Source organism: Berghia stephanieae, chromosome 6, assembly GCF_034508935.2.
Source record: "Berghia stephanieae isolate SIO BIC M18660-M18661 chromosome 6, UCSD_Bste_1.3, whole genome shotgun sequence".
Classification (NCBI taxonomy): domain Eukaryota; kingdom Metazoa; phylum Mollusca; class Gastropoda; order Nudibranchia; family Aeolidiidae; genus Berghia; species Berghia stephanieae.
In genome coordinates, this window is record NC_088365.1 from 18,060,803 (window position 1) to 18,076,159 (window position 15,357).

The 15,357-nt window shown below is 36.7% G+C and overlaps 2 protein-coding genes across 2 annotated transcripts in view; one reads left to right on the plus strand and one right to left on the minus strand.

Moving 5' to 3' along the window:
- Positions 1 to 2,842: 2,842 nt before the first annotated feature.
- Positions 2,843 to 15,357, minus strand: part of LOC144974594 (LHFPL tetraspan subfamily member 3 protein-like) — a 14,436-nt gene continuing 1,921 nt past the window's right edge. Inside the window, exons 2-6 of the mRNA XM_078917613.1 lie at positions 10,943 to 11,151; positions 6,286 to 6,373; positions 5,349 to 5,475; positions 3,842 to 4,078; positions 2,843 to 2,976 (exon numbers count right to left, since the gene is read on the minus strand). Of these exons, the coding sequence (XP_078773739.1) occupies positions 2,960 to 2,976; positions 3,842 to 4,078; positions 5,349 to 5,475; positions 6,286 to 6,373; positions 10,943 to 11,142 (669 nt within the window). The 5' untranslated portion in view covers positions 11,143 to 11,151 and the 3' untranslated portion in view covers positions 2,843 to 2,959. The remainder of the gene's footprint in view (positions 2,977 to 3,841; positions 4,079 to 5,348; positions 5,476 to 6,285; positions 6,374 to 10,942; positions 11,152 to 15,357) is intronic.
- On the plus strand, positions 11,280 to 12,716 carry LOC144975639 (uncharacterized). Its single transcript, XM_078919821.1, has 2 exons — positions 11,280 to 11,954; positions 12,370 to 12,716. The coding sequence occupies exons 1-2, from the start codon at positions 11,869 to 11,871 to the stop codon at positions 12,596 to 12,598; spliced, it is 315 nt and encodes a 104-aa protein (XP_078775947.1). The 5' UTR covers positions 11,280 to 11,868; the 3' UTR covers positions 12,599 to 12,716.

Here is a 15,357-nt window from a genome sequence, read left to right on the forward strand (position 1 = left end):
ACCTTTCCTGGGATAGAAAGAAGAGTGATGCCTCGATAATTATTACAATTACTGAGGTCCCCTTTCTTTGGAAGCTTGATAAGATGTCCTTCCTTCCAATCCTTTGGGAATATCCCGTTATTCCAGATTCTCTCAAATAGTGGGTGCAGGGCCTCAGCATTTCTTTCCGCATCAACTTTTAGAGCCTCCGGTGGAATCTGGTCTGGTCCAGCAGCTTTCCCCCTTTTCATCTTGTTAATGGCACCCACAATCTCTGCTATCGATGGTGGATCACAGCTAATTGGTAGCTCATTCCTTGCAGGCAAAATTTCTGGCTGGTTGTCTGGTGGTGGTCTGTTCAGAAGGCAGTTGAAATGTTCCCTCCATCGTTCAGATTGAGCCTCTTTTCCAAAAATAGTTTTCCCATCTTTGTCTTTGACTGGTACCTCTGGTTTCCCATATTTTCCAGCAAGTGTCTTGGTAGTTTGATAAAGGATCCTCATGTGTCCTCCAGTCGCTGCTGCTTCTGCTTTCTCTGCAAGTCTGTTCATGAATGCTTCCTTGTCTTTCTTCACAGATCTTTTGACTTCCTTAGCTATGGCTCGATACTGCTCTTGTGCATCCAGTCTTGAAGCCCTTGTTCGGCTTGCATTCACTTGTTCCTTCCTTGTTCTCCTCTTTTCAATAAGGTCCAAGGTGGTTGGACTTATCCATTCTTTATGTTCCGATTTCTTTACCCCCAATACCTCGTGGCAAGTTGTTATGTAGACTTCCTTGATCTTTGCCCAATGTGACTCTACATCTATGTCCTCCTCGAGCTCAGTAAGAGGTTGGAATCTATTACTCAATTGTAGTTTGAATTCCTCATTTTTTTCCCCATCAAGTGCATTCACCTCGAATTTTCTTCTTGTATGTGATCTGGCCCCGTGTTTTCTGAGTCGGAGCTTAAGCTTTGCCAATAGCAGGTGGTGGTCTGATCCAACATCTGCCCCTCTCTGTACTGTCACATCTTCCAATGAACGTCTGAATCTACGAGAGATACAAAAATGATCAATCTGATTCTCTGTCACACCATCTGGTGAGACCCAAGTTGCTTTGTGAATCCTCTTATGGGGGAACACTGATCCTCCAATCACCAAACTGTTGAATGCACAGAAATTTGCAAATCTCTCTCCATTATCATTCATTTCTCCCATGCCATGACGTCCCATGATACCTTCATAGCCTACGTTATCCTGTCCCACTTTTGCATTAGCATCTCCCATCAATATGTTGATGTCTTTCCTTGGCAACTTGTCAATGACTTGTTGTAGCAGACCATAAAATGTATCTTTGTCCTCATCTGTTGCATCATTTGTTGGGGCATAGATCTGTACAATGTTCATGCTGATCTTCTTACTCCGTGTTGTAAAGGACGCCATAATGATCCTTTCTCCGCATTGTTCCCATCCTCTCAGTGACTTCTGGGCAAACTTGCTTAGAATTATTCCTACTCCCTGTGTATGAATCCCGTCCCCTCTCCCTGAATATAAAATCTTCTCCCCAGACTTGAGGTGTTTCTGTCCGGATTGTATCCAGTGGGTTTCGCTTACTCCAAGTATATGCAGCCTGTATCTTCTCATCTCAGTCACAACTTGAGAGCTTTTTCCTGCTTCATACATGGTGCGAACGTTCCACGACGCAATTCGAAGCTGCTTGTTTGGCGAAGACGTCATCGGGTCAGCAGAGTCCTTTCGGCTTTGTCTGTTGTCCTTCATAAATTCTGTAATTCCAGAAACTCTTCGGTCGCCCAAGCTAAAAAAAGGATTTAGTTTGTCTGTCTGTGTTTCTGTAACGGTTTGAGTTTAACGGAAAGGGGTGTTAACCCTTTGCCAACCCCCAACCTGGAGGACCAGGTGACTCAAAGATGGGGGAATCACACACCATTAGTCGCCTTTTACGACACGCTGGCTTGGCGTTGGGCTATTCTTGACCCTCTCAGTTGAGGGACCCCGGACACCACACGGGGAATATAAATTTATATTTACACAAATTGGTTATTTGTATTTTGGAGGCTTCTGCATGTATGGAAACCATAAATAAATAAAATTATTATGATAAAAATTGGCAGCAAAAGCATTTAAAACAAATAAAAATCAAACAAGAAAATAAAGTTTAAAACAAACTCTATGCATACTTATATATTGTCTCTGATTGATGTTGACATAAATTCACTTTCAGATAATTGTGTACATATAGAATTACAAATTACCCGCTAAAATCATTTTGGACGATTAGAAGTAAGAAGGGAAGATTAAGTGGGGCATGTTGTAAATTAACCCTTCGTGGGCCGATTTCACGGCATACCTTACCGTTTCCAACAAGAGGACAGTAACAACTATTAACTCATTGAATCTGGTGCTAGTACTCTCTTGGTCGAAACAGTAAGTTCGCAGTTAAAATTTGGGGTGTAATCATGATATTGTAGAAATTCAAAGTCTCGCTACTAAAAGGTTAATAGGTTCAGAAATAAAAGGATTATTGCTGTTGAATTAATTATTATATCATAAGCACTGCACTAACATTGTGGTGAACGAGCAGAAAAATTACAACAAAAATTCAATGTTTAAACAATTAACTGCCGAACCCTGAAAATTAAAATAAAAACAAAAACAAAAACATGTATTTAAAAAATGTGGCTAGAGAATTCGTCCTTCAAATATCGATTGATTTAAATAACCCTCATCTGGGCAAAACTCAACTTCGCGGTCCCAGGTTTGAGAGTTGTTGCCAAGATGGGGGTCCTTTATATCGATCGATATTTGAAGGACGAATTTTCTGCCTTAATTTTTTAAATACATGTTTTTCCAGAGAAAGGAAAGGCAGTTAACTGGAAAATTGAGTTTATTATAATAAATGTTATACTATAATATTATTATTAAGGTAAACGACAGAAAAAGTTACAATAAAAATGTAACAGTTATAAAATGATGAAGGTTACCTAATCCGTGATTGGTTCTGAAACAACATTGTTAGTTAGTGGTGCATTTTTAGTTTTTAGTCACAACAATTTAGATACAATATCTAATAACTTTTAAATCCACTGTGCATTTCCGTATTAGATATGTGATCGAATTGTGATTAATAATTCCATTCTGTTTTAGCTGTGTATAAAAAAGTTAAGATTAAACCCAACGTGTGTTTATTACAAATCCCTTTGAAATAAAAAAGTATTTATTCAATGAAGTGGCGGTACGTAAATTATTGACGAAATACAGAAAAAAAAAAAGTAATTTGTTTTAATCGTTCCTGAAAATAGTGCAAGTAGCCACTCCATGAAACGTGAAACATAAAACAAAGCTAAAATAGTTTTACAAAAACGATGCAAAGAATTGGTAACTCCAAACATTGACTGAACAAAACCTAATTTAAGTTTCTATATTTAAAGCCAAGGGAAATAACCGCGAAAATTAGTTTGTCGTTCCAATATTTATGCAGTTGTTTCTCTTTATTAGTAATATACATAATATTTCTCTTACCAAAATCATTATTTCAAGTGATTTTTCACCCTTATGCAATCTCCCTCCCTCCCTCCCTCCCTCCCTCTCTCTCTCTCTCTCTCTCTCTCTCTCTCTCTCTCTCTCTCTCTCTCTCTCTCTCTCTCTCTCTCTCTCTCTCTCTCTCTCTCTCTTTCCACCTTTCTCTCTCTGTATTCGTGCGTATGTGTATGGGTGGGTGTGTGTGCGCGCGCGAGCGAGCGCGTGTGTGTGAAAGCAATTGTGTATGTATACCTCATACAATACTTAATATAATGTTTCATCTTCGAAAACATAGGCAATGTACATAATACCCAAGAGAACGACGCAATCAAATCAAGGCTTACTTTTGTCCTCCGATTTGTAAGTGCTTGGTAACAGGTTGGCTTGCTTGGCGGCCAACACGAAGGCAAGAATGGACAAGATGAACGCGTCAAACACCAGCACGATGGCCAGGAAGTATCCCCATCTCATGCTGCACACGCCGATGTCGTAACGATCCGTCTGCAGACCGCACACAGTTTTGATCTCTTCGTGGTCCCAGCCAGCAGGGAATAGGACGCACGTCATTAGCAGGAGGATGCCTGGGAATAAATTCAATACGTAAATGTTGTTTTTGTTTTTAAGGGTTTTACGGCGCTTGCAACATATTTAGGTTATATCAGCGCCAGTAAACAGGAAGAAAATGAGATAGTTGATAGTTCTAGAATTACAATTAAAGCTTCCAAGAGAGAGTAAGACAAAGGGGAATTGGGAACAAATTGGGATCAGATGTAGATTCCAAGAGCAAACCACCAAAGTACTTATTCTGATATCACCTATAAGTCTCACCCAGACACAAGCACAAGATCCAACAAAGAGGAACACACTCAAATGCTTACATTTCATTATACATTAAAAATAACAAATATAATAATACATAACAGAGAGATGATTTACAAGGAAAAAAAATATCTCCCAAAACAATAACTATGCATTCGACTGTTTCCCTCCCAGCTAGGACTCCGGCCAGGGCCAGGACAAAACCAAGTAATCTCATTCCAAGACAAAGACAGAATGCATGTTAGAAAACAGATATAAGGGGATAGAAGGCACAGTATGTAACCCCCCCCCCCCCTGCCCACTATGGGAGGTCAGGAAAAATTCAATAAATTATTAATTCATTATTACAAAAGTGGTAGAGAAAATTTAGATTAAATCCTTAGAATTTGAAATGTCTTTTCTATTGAGAAAACCCTCAAAATGCATAGATGATGCAGAGAAAATGGCTGGATGAGCTACGTGTCTGAGAGTGTTTGTTCTTATTGTAACATAATTACTTTTATAAAAACATAGATGAGAAAGGGTATTATTATTATTATTATTATTATTATTATTATTATATTATTATTATTATTATTATTATTATTATTATTATATTATTATTATTATTATTATTATTATTATTAAATTATTTAAAAAAAAAAATTATGCCTTTAGCGCCACGATATCATAAGATATCGTCGCTTAGGCATTCCACGAAGGAATATAGATAACTCATCAAACAAGATGTCTCATGTCAACAGGAATCACCCATGTTGTCCAAGTGAGCAAATTGGGGGTTAATAATCTTGCTCAAGGAAAAAAAACGAAAGTGCCTAAAGCGGGGCTCGAACCCCGGTCATCCGGGTCACAGTGCAGTGCCTTAACCACTCGGCCACTTATCATCATCATCATCATCATCATCATCATCATCATCATCATCATCATCAAGAATTCTTAACAGTGAAATTGTTTCGCCAACGTATAACAAGTACAGAGAAAATTGAACATTGAATTTAGTTAACCGGGAAGAACTTGGCAACAATTAATTACCTGATAATAATTGGAACCATCCTGATACTTTGAGTACTGTGGCCGTGTTGAGGAGACAAAAGAGTAGGAAAAACATATTGACGATGACGCAAAGAAGGCAGCTCACGGCGGTCATCACAGAGGTAACCTGGAGAAAGTGCAATTTGAAAATTTAAGCAGTAATCCTTAAGAGCAATAAGAGATTCTTATTTATTTATTTAACGTGAAAAACGAATTCCTTCTGAATTTTGATAATTTGTGACCAGGGGCGTGGCTATATTGGTTGATTTGGTGCCTGAAATGAATTTCAGCATTAAAAAAAAAAAAACAAACTGAGAAGTGGTATGTTCCGCCTCTTACTTGTTTGAGTAACTCTTTTCTTTCTTTCTTTATTTTTTTCGTTCTTTTGTATTTACAAACATAGCATGTTTTAAGTAATTTTCTTCTGATTCTGGCACCACCTTATACTTTAAGCATGCCACGCCGCTGTTTGTGACGTAGCGTTTCAAAACGGCTTTATGCCGCCAAAGAAAGTGATATTGATGATCTAAACCTAAAAATTTGAGATTTTAGTTTTTGTCACGTTTAAAAATAATATCTATATATTTTGCCTAAATTTGGCACGCAACCCAATTCTTGTAATGTTGGCTGTCGACGTCTGTGTTTGATAAATTTTTAGCATCTAATTCACGTTGACATTAAACCATTATACTCTCTCTCTCTCTCTCTCTCTCTCTCTCTCTCTCTCTCTCTCTATCTATCTATCTATCGATTTATCTATCTTTTTCTCTCTCTGTCTAATCTGTCTGTCTGTCTCGTCTCGTCTCGTCTTGTCTGTCTGTCTGTCTGTCTGTCTGTCTGTCTGTCTGTCTGTCTGTCTCTCTATCTATCTATCTATCTATCTACCTCCATCCACTCCCTTCTCTCTACGTTATTCCCATGTACAATCAAGCCTCACCTTGAAAAATTTATTGAGAATAGAATCCCAGGACAAAAAGTCTCCGTGACAATCAATATCGCCGCCAGTTTCTTGCTCCACACAATGTCTGGAATCGGAATAAAAAATTTGATTGTTTATATAATATTATATAGTTCATCAATCTAAGCGGAAACGAAGAATATTGAACAATAAGCTGTAATCGAATTGTACTTGTTTGCAAACCTGAAAACCCAAATCGTTAAAAGGGCTCATTATTGTAATGGGAATACTCTCATGGAGAGCACAGTGTTCCAAAAGCGATCTTTTAGTTCAGCCCGCTTTACCCCTGCTCTCACAACGCTTCACCGATTTCTGCTATTCAGTCAGAGCCTTTTGTGACTATTGAAATTATCAACCTTTGTTATGGTTTTTAAACCTGTTTTCTAACTATTTTAAAAATGTTATTTATAAATACAAAGTGATTACTTAGAAAAAGGAGAAGATGATCTTTATTCTGATATAATTTTATTAATAATAAGATGTATATAATTTTCACACTAAGCATTAACTTTCAGAGTATTTTTGAAAAAAAATTCACTCAAACATGCATAATAAAATCTTAATTATCTAAAAATTTAAACGACCAAAGTGAAAAAAAAATTCACTAATTAAAAGTCAAAGACTATTTCTAATTAGTCACAAAATTTCACATGTGCCGGAAATTTGGTTATTTCACTATTCCGTCAGATATTTGAACCCTCCCATTCAACATTCGACGGCCTTGAGGATTCAATATGCAATCTCTCTTGTATTACAACTCCAGATTACAGAATATAGTTAGAATGCCATCAAACATACTTTAATATTATATATTCACTTTCTTTAAAAAGCAGATACCCAGCACTTTCTCTGTGTTTACAAAAAATTGAATTCATTTTATTTTAAAAGTCATTGTGAAAACTAGTAGAGTCCATTAATGCGTCCAAACCCATTTATAAATTAGATATTAAGTAATTTGCGTATTGAGTAATTTGCGTGTCAATGCATGTGTGTGTTTATATGTGTGTGTGTGTGTGTGTGTGTTTGTGTTAGAGATGGGGAGTTGCTAGTGTGTGTTGGTATGTGTATGGATCTGTTTAGGTATGAGAAAGAACAAAAAGATTTGTGGTGGAGGATGTAGCTATTGAACGGAGGATAGTTGGAGGGAGAAAGGGATAAGTAGAAAAGAGAAAAAAAGGGGATTGAGAAAGCAACATATAACTCAAAATATACAAATAACAGCTCTATTTTTAGAGGAAGTTTAACCACGTAATATGTCAAATGTTTTAAGATGTTTAAGTATTATTTTGTTTGATTCATCAAATTTTCATTTCTCTCTAACTTTCTTTTTTTGGGGGGCACATACGACATGATATCAGGAGAAACCTGCAGGAGGTTACTTTTTATTATTGTTTTTAATTGAGATGATTATGTTCTCATTGATTGTGTTCTCTTTTCAATTTTTGAAATTGTTGAATGTAACAATTCACCTCCTTGTTCTCCTAAAAGACCTAGACCAAAAGTATATTTCTTCATAAAAGGTATGCAATGGGTTTCCAATATGTGGTGTTTTGGAAGTACATTTTGAGGAAAGTAATTACGGTATATTGTCATATATTTCTCTATCTTGCTATTAACACTTTCTATTACTGTCTCTGTGACTGGTTTTGTGTGAGAAATTAGTGAATGTATTTCAGAATAAGCTCCATTTATTTCATCAAAACATTTGTTTATAGTTTCAGCTTTGTCCCTGATTAATTTATTGTTTGTATACATGTATGTTTTAGAAACGACATTTTCAGTGAGTTTTTCGTAAACGTCTTGTGTGTAATATCTATGGCAATGATTTCCTATGAAGCTACGACTATGACATACTTGAGATATGATTTTGTTTGTTTTTAATATATCATCAAGAGAACTGCAGACTGGCCCACATCGTTCTGACAGTTTCTCTTTATGAACAACTAAGGCTATTTTTTCTTCTGTGATTGGGATCTTAGTTTCCCATTCTTATTTTTTCTCTTGAGGCACATCAGTGAGCAATTCACAGGTCTTGTAAGATTCTACAACTGCTAGTAGACTCTTATATGTTTTCATGTCTCTAATTTTCTTTTCACATTTATAGCATATAACTTCTGAATGTTTATTTTTAAGGTCCGTTCCAATATCAATGTCAAAGAACAGTTTGATTTCATTTTTGAAGTCTTTACAAAAAATGTTTTTCCTGTTTTAGCCTTTTCTTTAACTGTTAGTGCACCTTTAGCACATAAACAACATAGTGAATTGAGATTTTTAAGTGTATCTCAAGTGTATGTTCCCTTTTTACCTGATAGGTGAAACCAAAAAAATCATAAAAAATAAACTACGCTTCGCGCACTAACCGAACTTTCACACCTAAAAGACAATAAAATTTTAAAACTTATAAATTATCAACGAAGGAAATCTATCGTTTGGTTAATGAGATATCACTAATTATATTTGAGAAATCACTTTTCAAAATTCTATTATGTACATACTTTTATAACCAAGTTACAACATAACCAATAAACTTATTTTTGATAAAAGTTTCACAATGATGTGTAGCAAGAAGGTAAATGATATTCAACTAAAAAATATAAGTTATATTTAATTATCGGGTGAGAAAATGTTTGAATTAACACAAAAAAACGAAGATAGGATTAGTAAGGAATGCACCCAGGATTAAGATTACCTGCCGTGAAATCACTGACTTCACGGTTCAGTGACTCAGACTAAAAGATCGCTGAGAAGCAATTTGGAACACTGTGAGAGAGAAATAAAGTGAGTAGATGTGACTCATAAATAAGGGAACAACACAAAACAAACAACGTTGTTTTTTTGTTTTTGTTGTTGTTGTTGTTGTTGTTTTGTTTTGTTTTTTGTTGTTTTTTTTTTATCCCCGCCTTCCTTTTCTTGCATCTCTTCTTGCATCCACACCCGACGCCCTCTCCTTACATTTACATTGTTTCCACATTTGACGAAATGTGATATTTTGTAAATTTACATAATTTGTGTTTGTGGGGTTTTTTTTTGTCTCCTGACGAAGGCCAAGGGTCGAAACGTTGTTTGTTTTTGTGTTGTTCCCTTATATATTATGAGTCACATCTACTCACTTTATTTCTCTCTCCATTTTACTGGCTAATTTAGGCACCTGTAGCTTTGGAATTACCCTCAAACCAGCGCTAAATATTATTTCATACAACAATGTTAAATCAAGCCTATATTTGTGACCCTTCGCCTCAAAACGGTATTAAGTCGGGATGGCTAAGATATTGAAAATTGAATTTATAGCCAGATATATTAGACTTGTGTTGAGCTTGCATGTTTTATTGAGGAGAATGGACACCATAATTTAGGGTGCTAATGCCAACAATTTATATTTTTGACCAAATTCACATTTAATTCGGCTTTTAAGCATATGGTTCGTTCCGACATAATACCGTTTTGAGACGATGGGTCACATTTGTGTTCGATTATCTGACCTGTTTAAATGTGCACCAAGGCTATAATAATAATGATATACTGACCAAGATAAGAACTATGACCAGCCGCCTCAAGACGGCGTTATGTCGGGTTGGATCAGATGCACAAAAGTGATTTTCAAGTAAAAATGACCAGAGATGTGAAATGTTAGGTTTATGTCACTTTAAGAAACTGCATTTACTGTCCACGATATACCATTTTTACTTAACCCCAGCTTCATATTTGTGACTGTAAATTTTAATGTTAATCACTACGACACAATACTCCCATCACCACCAATACCGAACACAAGCAACCAAGGCCAGCAAACATTGATTGTGGGTTGGCTATAATATTATTGTTGTCATTAATCATTAATGATCTTTTTACTTGACAATAGAAGGAACGAAATTAACGTCACTCAGCTCTTTTTAATTATTTTCTTAGACAGCCATTTTATCGATTGGTTCTCACTAAATTATATCAATCAGGATATGACCGTTTAAGTCCGTGCGGCTATGTGGTCCAGTGGTATGACACTCGCTTTCGGATCGAAAGGTCCTGGGTTCGAGTCTCGCGCTCGGCGCATAGTTGAAAAGGCTCTTTACTCACATTCTCTCACCGTACTCAGGTGTAAAATGATTACCTGGCCGTTAACAACGTTGTCTTTGTCCGAAAAATTGTAATATCGCCTAACAGGCGTCATGTCCCGTCCCACATGTTAAATGTTGCTGTTGTCCAGGGACCCCTTGTAAAGCGCTTTGAGCACATTTAGTGGATATTGCGCTATATAAAGTTCACAATTTCTATTTAACTCACTCAATCCTAGAGATTTTTGCTACTTTTCGAAATTAGAAAAAAACTGTATTAAAAATGAACATTTACACATAGTTTTATTCAACTATCATTACATGCAAAGACTAAAAACATTAGCTTTGATACTACGGTTGTAATTTGTCTCAGAGAAATGTAATAAATATGGAGTAAAAGTAACCCGGGTAAACTACGGATATAGTCGGTGTTAGGGTTGAGTGAGTTAAGGTTACACTTAGTTGGTAAGTTATATCCGGCTGGTGAATGTTGTGAGTATTTTAACTAAACGCATAACATCAATTGACACTATAGTATTTGTATAGACGGCGAGCGAGATGCACCTATCTATATGACCACAACCTACCTGTACAGACCAAAGAAGCCGGCTACAGGGGAGTCCCCATCATCTCCGATCCACTGAGGCTGTACAAAGATCACCATGTTGAGAATGGTGAAGACGATGTGAAAGAGGCCCCACATCACTATGATGGCACGGCTGTTGCGGACATAGTTGGTGTGGTTGATCTTCGTCAACTCGTTGTTATACTCCACCTCGCGATCCATGGTGCAGCCCTGTAGTGAACAACAAAAATGTTGGATAAAAAGTGATTATTATTGCTTTGTTTTGCGTGGCAGCGTGGCTCAGCGGTATGGTCTTTGCTTCCTACCTGAAAGGTACCAAGGTCAAATATCCTTGAAATGTCCTTGTGGAACCATTCTTGCACTGATTCTATTTTTTCTCCCCGTCTCTCCTTCCCCTTTACATGTTTTTTGAATTCATGCCATGTTTGTAATTTATTTTGTAAAATGCATGTGTACTATGTTCTAGTCTTTTATAAGATTTCAATATAAACATCTTCCAACATTATTTTTAAAGTGATTAATCCTTAAAACTTATCTCTTAATATTTCTAGTCATTGAAAAGTTCATGCCACTAAACGTTTGAGCTGATCAAATGTGCTCCAATATTTTCAGTTCTGATCCTTCATTGTATTTTCTCTGCGATATGCTAATAACTTAGTGTGAGGTTATGATAAACGTTGGGATAGAACTTTGTGAATGTCCATTTTGAATGATAGAATTAGTCCATGCTGCGTGAAGGTAAGTTTGAATTCCAAGGAGTTCCAGCATCCCCTGTGCCCAGTGCCAAGAAAAAAGGTTGCCAGTTGTTGTGTGGCGGTTACCATGAGTAATTCTGTATTTTTTTTCTCTTCTTTTTTTTTCTCTGTATATTTCATGCAGTTATAAAAAGTGATGTACATATAGCACACAAACCGCCAGCATTTTGTAATGAAGGGCATGATCTACTGTGTCTTCAGCCCTACAACAAAACACAATCGGGGTGTACTACTGCGGATTATAGCTCAGTGGAATTGGTAAACCTTGTTTAATGTGGAATATCTTTTTAAAAATTTTTTTTAAAGATGATGACATATCCTTTTTTTTTACATTCATGTGTTCTGATCCTATTGACATGCCATTATGCATGCATAAAGTCGCCTCCCTTTGCCTATCTTATTGGAGTTTGATTTTTTTGGGTCTGATTCTGATGAATAGGCAACTGTGCAGTCTTGTAGTGTGAGTGAGCACAGCGACTCCTTTTGAGAGTGATTGGTTTCCAATCGGTGACATTTATTCAGTATTTGGCCGATTTCCAAAAAACTTGTCTGTACTCACTGGACTGTCATTTCACCCGATATCTTTTGCATCATGTTTTACAAAGCATGTCTTCTAGATGGTAAAATTTATTATGATTGGTTTTTCATAAGTTTCTGATTTTCCTACCGATAGGTTCTGGAGATGGTGTGGTCAACCAGTTCACCCAGTATGGGCTGTGTTGGAGGGACCCGGTGCGAAGAGGGATGTCAAACCGTTTACCACACCAAAGTTGAATGCAGTCCAGGCAGAAGACATTCAGAAAGCAAAGAAATATGCCATGGAGCAGAGTATCAAGAGTGTCCTTGTCAGGCAGACCATTGCTCATCAACAACAAGTAGGCACAATACAGCTTTATAGTTAAAATTAACCTTTTTTTGGATATATAGATGATTATTGTATGGCTAGAATAGCTCTATGACAGGAATTAACCTGTAGATATTTGACTAATCAAAACATGGAAGTAACCTCGCCTTATCTCATTTTGCGGTCCTGCACTGCGGCTGACGCCTAGGTTATTCCGGTCTTTCCTTGGAATAAATTTTCTTTCTGGGATGAATAAAGGGAATTGTATTGTATTGTATTGTATTATTTGTATTGTATTGTATTGTATTGAAATGTATTGCATTGTATTGTATTGTATTGTATTGTATTGTATTATTATGTATTATATTGCATTGCAGTGCATTGTATTGTATTGAAATTTATTGTATTGTATTGTATTTGTATTTGTATTGTCATGTATTGTATTGTATTATATTGTATTGTATTGAAATGTATTGCATTGTATTGCATTGTATTGTATTGTATTGAATGTATTGTATTATATTGTATTGTATTATATTGTATTGTATTGTATTGTATTATATTGTGTTGTATTGTATTGAATGTATTCTATTGTATTGTATTGCATTGTATTATATTGTATCGCATTGTAATATTTTGCATTGTATTTGTATTTGTATTGTATTGTATTGAATTGCATTGTATTATATTTTTCATTTGATCCATGATGCGATAGCAATTTGAAACAACTCAATGTCGAAACCAGACTAACATCACTGTTTGAGCTATCACACATCTGAAGAAAAATCAAAGGCTCGAGACAAAAACAATTGGAAAATATTCATCGCAAGAATAAGAGGAACGGCCGAAGCAGCGAAGTCGGATAACATCGAAAGCGGAAGGCTTTACCCCTTCTCCTTACCACCTACAGCAAAATCGTCACATTTGTTAGGACACAATATACATTTTTTCTTATTCAGATGTATTTTGTACATCGCAAACTTTGAAGAATGATCATTGTTTAATTAATAAGAACATAAAGCTGTTATGTAGAGAGATTGTTTGTGTTTAAAAAAACAATTTTTCTGCTGGGTAAGCCTGCCATTTTGGGAAAATACTGAATATGGTCGGTAAGGAAAGAGTTAATTCAAGTCAATGCATCCAGTAGAGGTAGAAAACGTCCGTCAGAGCCAAAAGATTCATGGAGTCAGGGTTTATCCCGTAATTTTTGGCGTTGAATGGAGAACAGCAATCGCTTGTTATCCTGTAGATAGGATGCTACTTTATATTAAAATACTTTCCGCCCGATCTAACAAACCCAGCTTTCCAATCACGAATGAGCGGACAAGGGGTTGAGAACAAAATCTCGATTGCACCTGGGATCAAGACGGTCACTCTGTTCGAGAAATGAGTGATGTGCCACTGATCTATCTAGTATCTAGACCTCCCCTGCAACATAGAGGGATGAATGAAAAATTTCGAATCGGCGGGAAAAGGGACCACCTCGACGGCCTGCCCTTAAAAAATATTTTCACACAGCCAGACAATTATTAGTGCTTGAACATTTTGATTGGAAAGCTGACAAGTTGATAATAACTGAAAACGCGGTGTGTCTTTTTTTTACGAAACTCGCCGAAACCTGACAAAGTTATGGGAGGTAGGTAGCAGTGGGAAGTGAACCTGGGACTCAGGAAAGTATACACCATTGGGGTGTGAACCTGGGACTGAGTTTCGGAGGGTTTCGTAAAAAAGCAATTATTGCTTCTTTTTTTTTTTTTACGAAACCCGGCGAAACCTGACAATATCCGGCAAAGTTATGGGAAGTAGACAACTGTTGGGTGTGAACCTGAGACTATGGTTATTGGCGGGTTTCGTAAAAAGACACACCCCTGAAAACGAATTACCTAAGTAGGTAAACATAATGCTTTTGAAAAGGCAACAGTTACTGTTTAATTAAATTAATGTTACATTAAACTTTCACTCCTTAAACACATGGCCTCTAATCAATAAGTGTCAGTTATAAGCAGTGCACCAAAGTCTCTCCGCCCCAGCTCCCTTGTCCCCTCTTTCTATCTCTTCCTCCAAACCTCCTTCCCAAACACAATTTCTCCATTTCTGTCCCGACTGGTTCAATAAACAGCACAATGCACTCAAGTACCGAATTGATTTAGCTATCCATACAAGTAGGATAACTTGGTATCGATTCCACGGCTAAAAACAGGTGGAAACTAGGAGCAAAAATGAAGAAAATAATTACCCATCAACATAACCTGATAATCTGAATAAGATAAAAATATGCATACCCACACTACGAATTTCCAAAGATTCACTTCCATCAATGTGTTATACAATACGTGTGTCGTCTTCTCATAAAACCAAGCAACTTTAAGCATTGTCAATGGTCGGATGGGTGACAGAGATAGTGGAAAATTCTAATCCAGACATTATTTCCTTGAGTAAGGCACTTAACACGCATTGCCCATTCGACATAAGCGTGAATGAGCGCCTAGCTGTAGGCAGGGGCGGATTTTGTAAAGTTAATGCAAAAGGACACCTAACAGGCCACTGGTAACATATGAAATGGAAATAAGGCTCCATTGGATTTGCCGAGGGAATAAATGGAACATTTTGAAGCGCGTTGATTTTTATCATTCCCCGAAAAGACGCGAGGAATAAGCAATATTTCTCTATTAAATTATGTGGCTTGGTGGTTTTGTAGAACACCACTCGGACTCCGATCTGAAGGTCGACGATTCAAATCTCGCAGTGAGTTGCGCCAAGTTGAGTCCTTGGAAATGGTTCTTAGCTAGCATTTTCTCACCATACTCAGGTGTAAAA

Bases quoted from the DNA above. Each gene is read 5' to 3' on its own strand.
- LOC144975639 (XM_078919821.1), top strand. From the start codon at position 11,869: ATGAAGGGCATGATCTACTGTGTCTTCAGCCCTACAACAAAACACAAT. The intron at 11,955-12,369 runs GTAAACCTTGTT...TCCTACCGATAG, and splicing joins ATTATAGCTCAGTGGAATTG to GTTCTGGAGATGGTGTGGTC.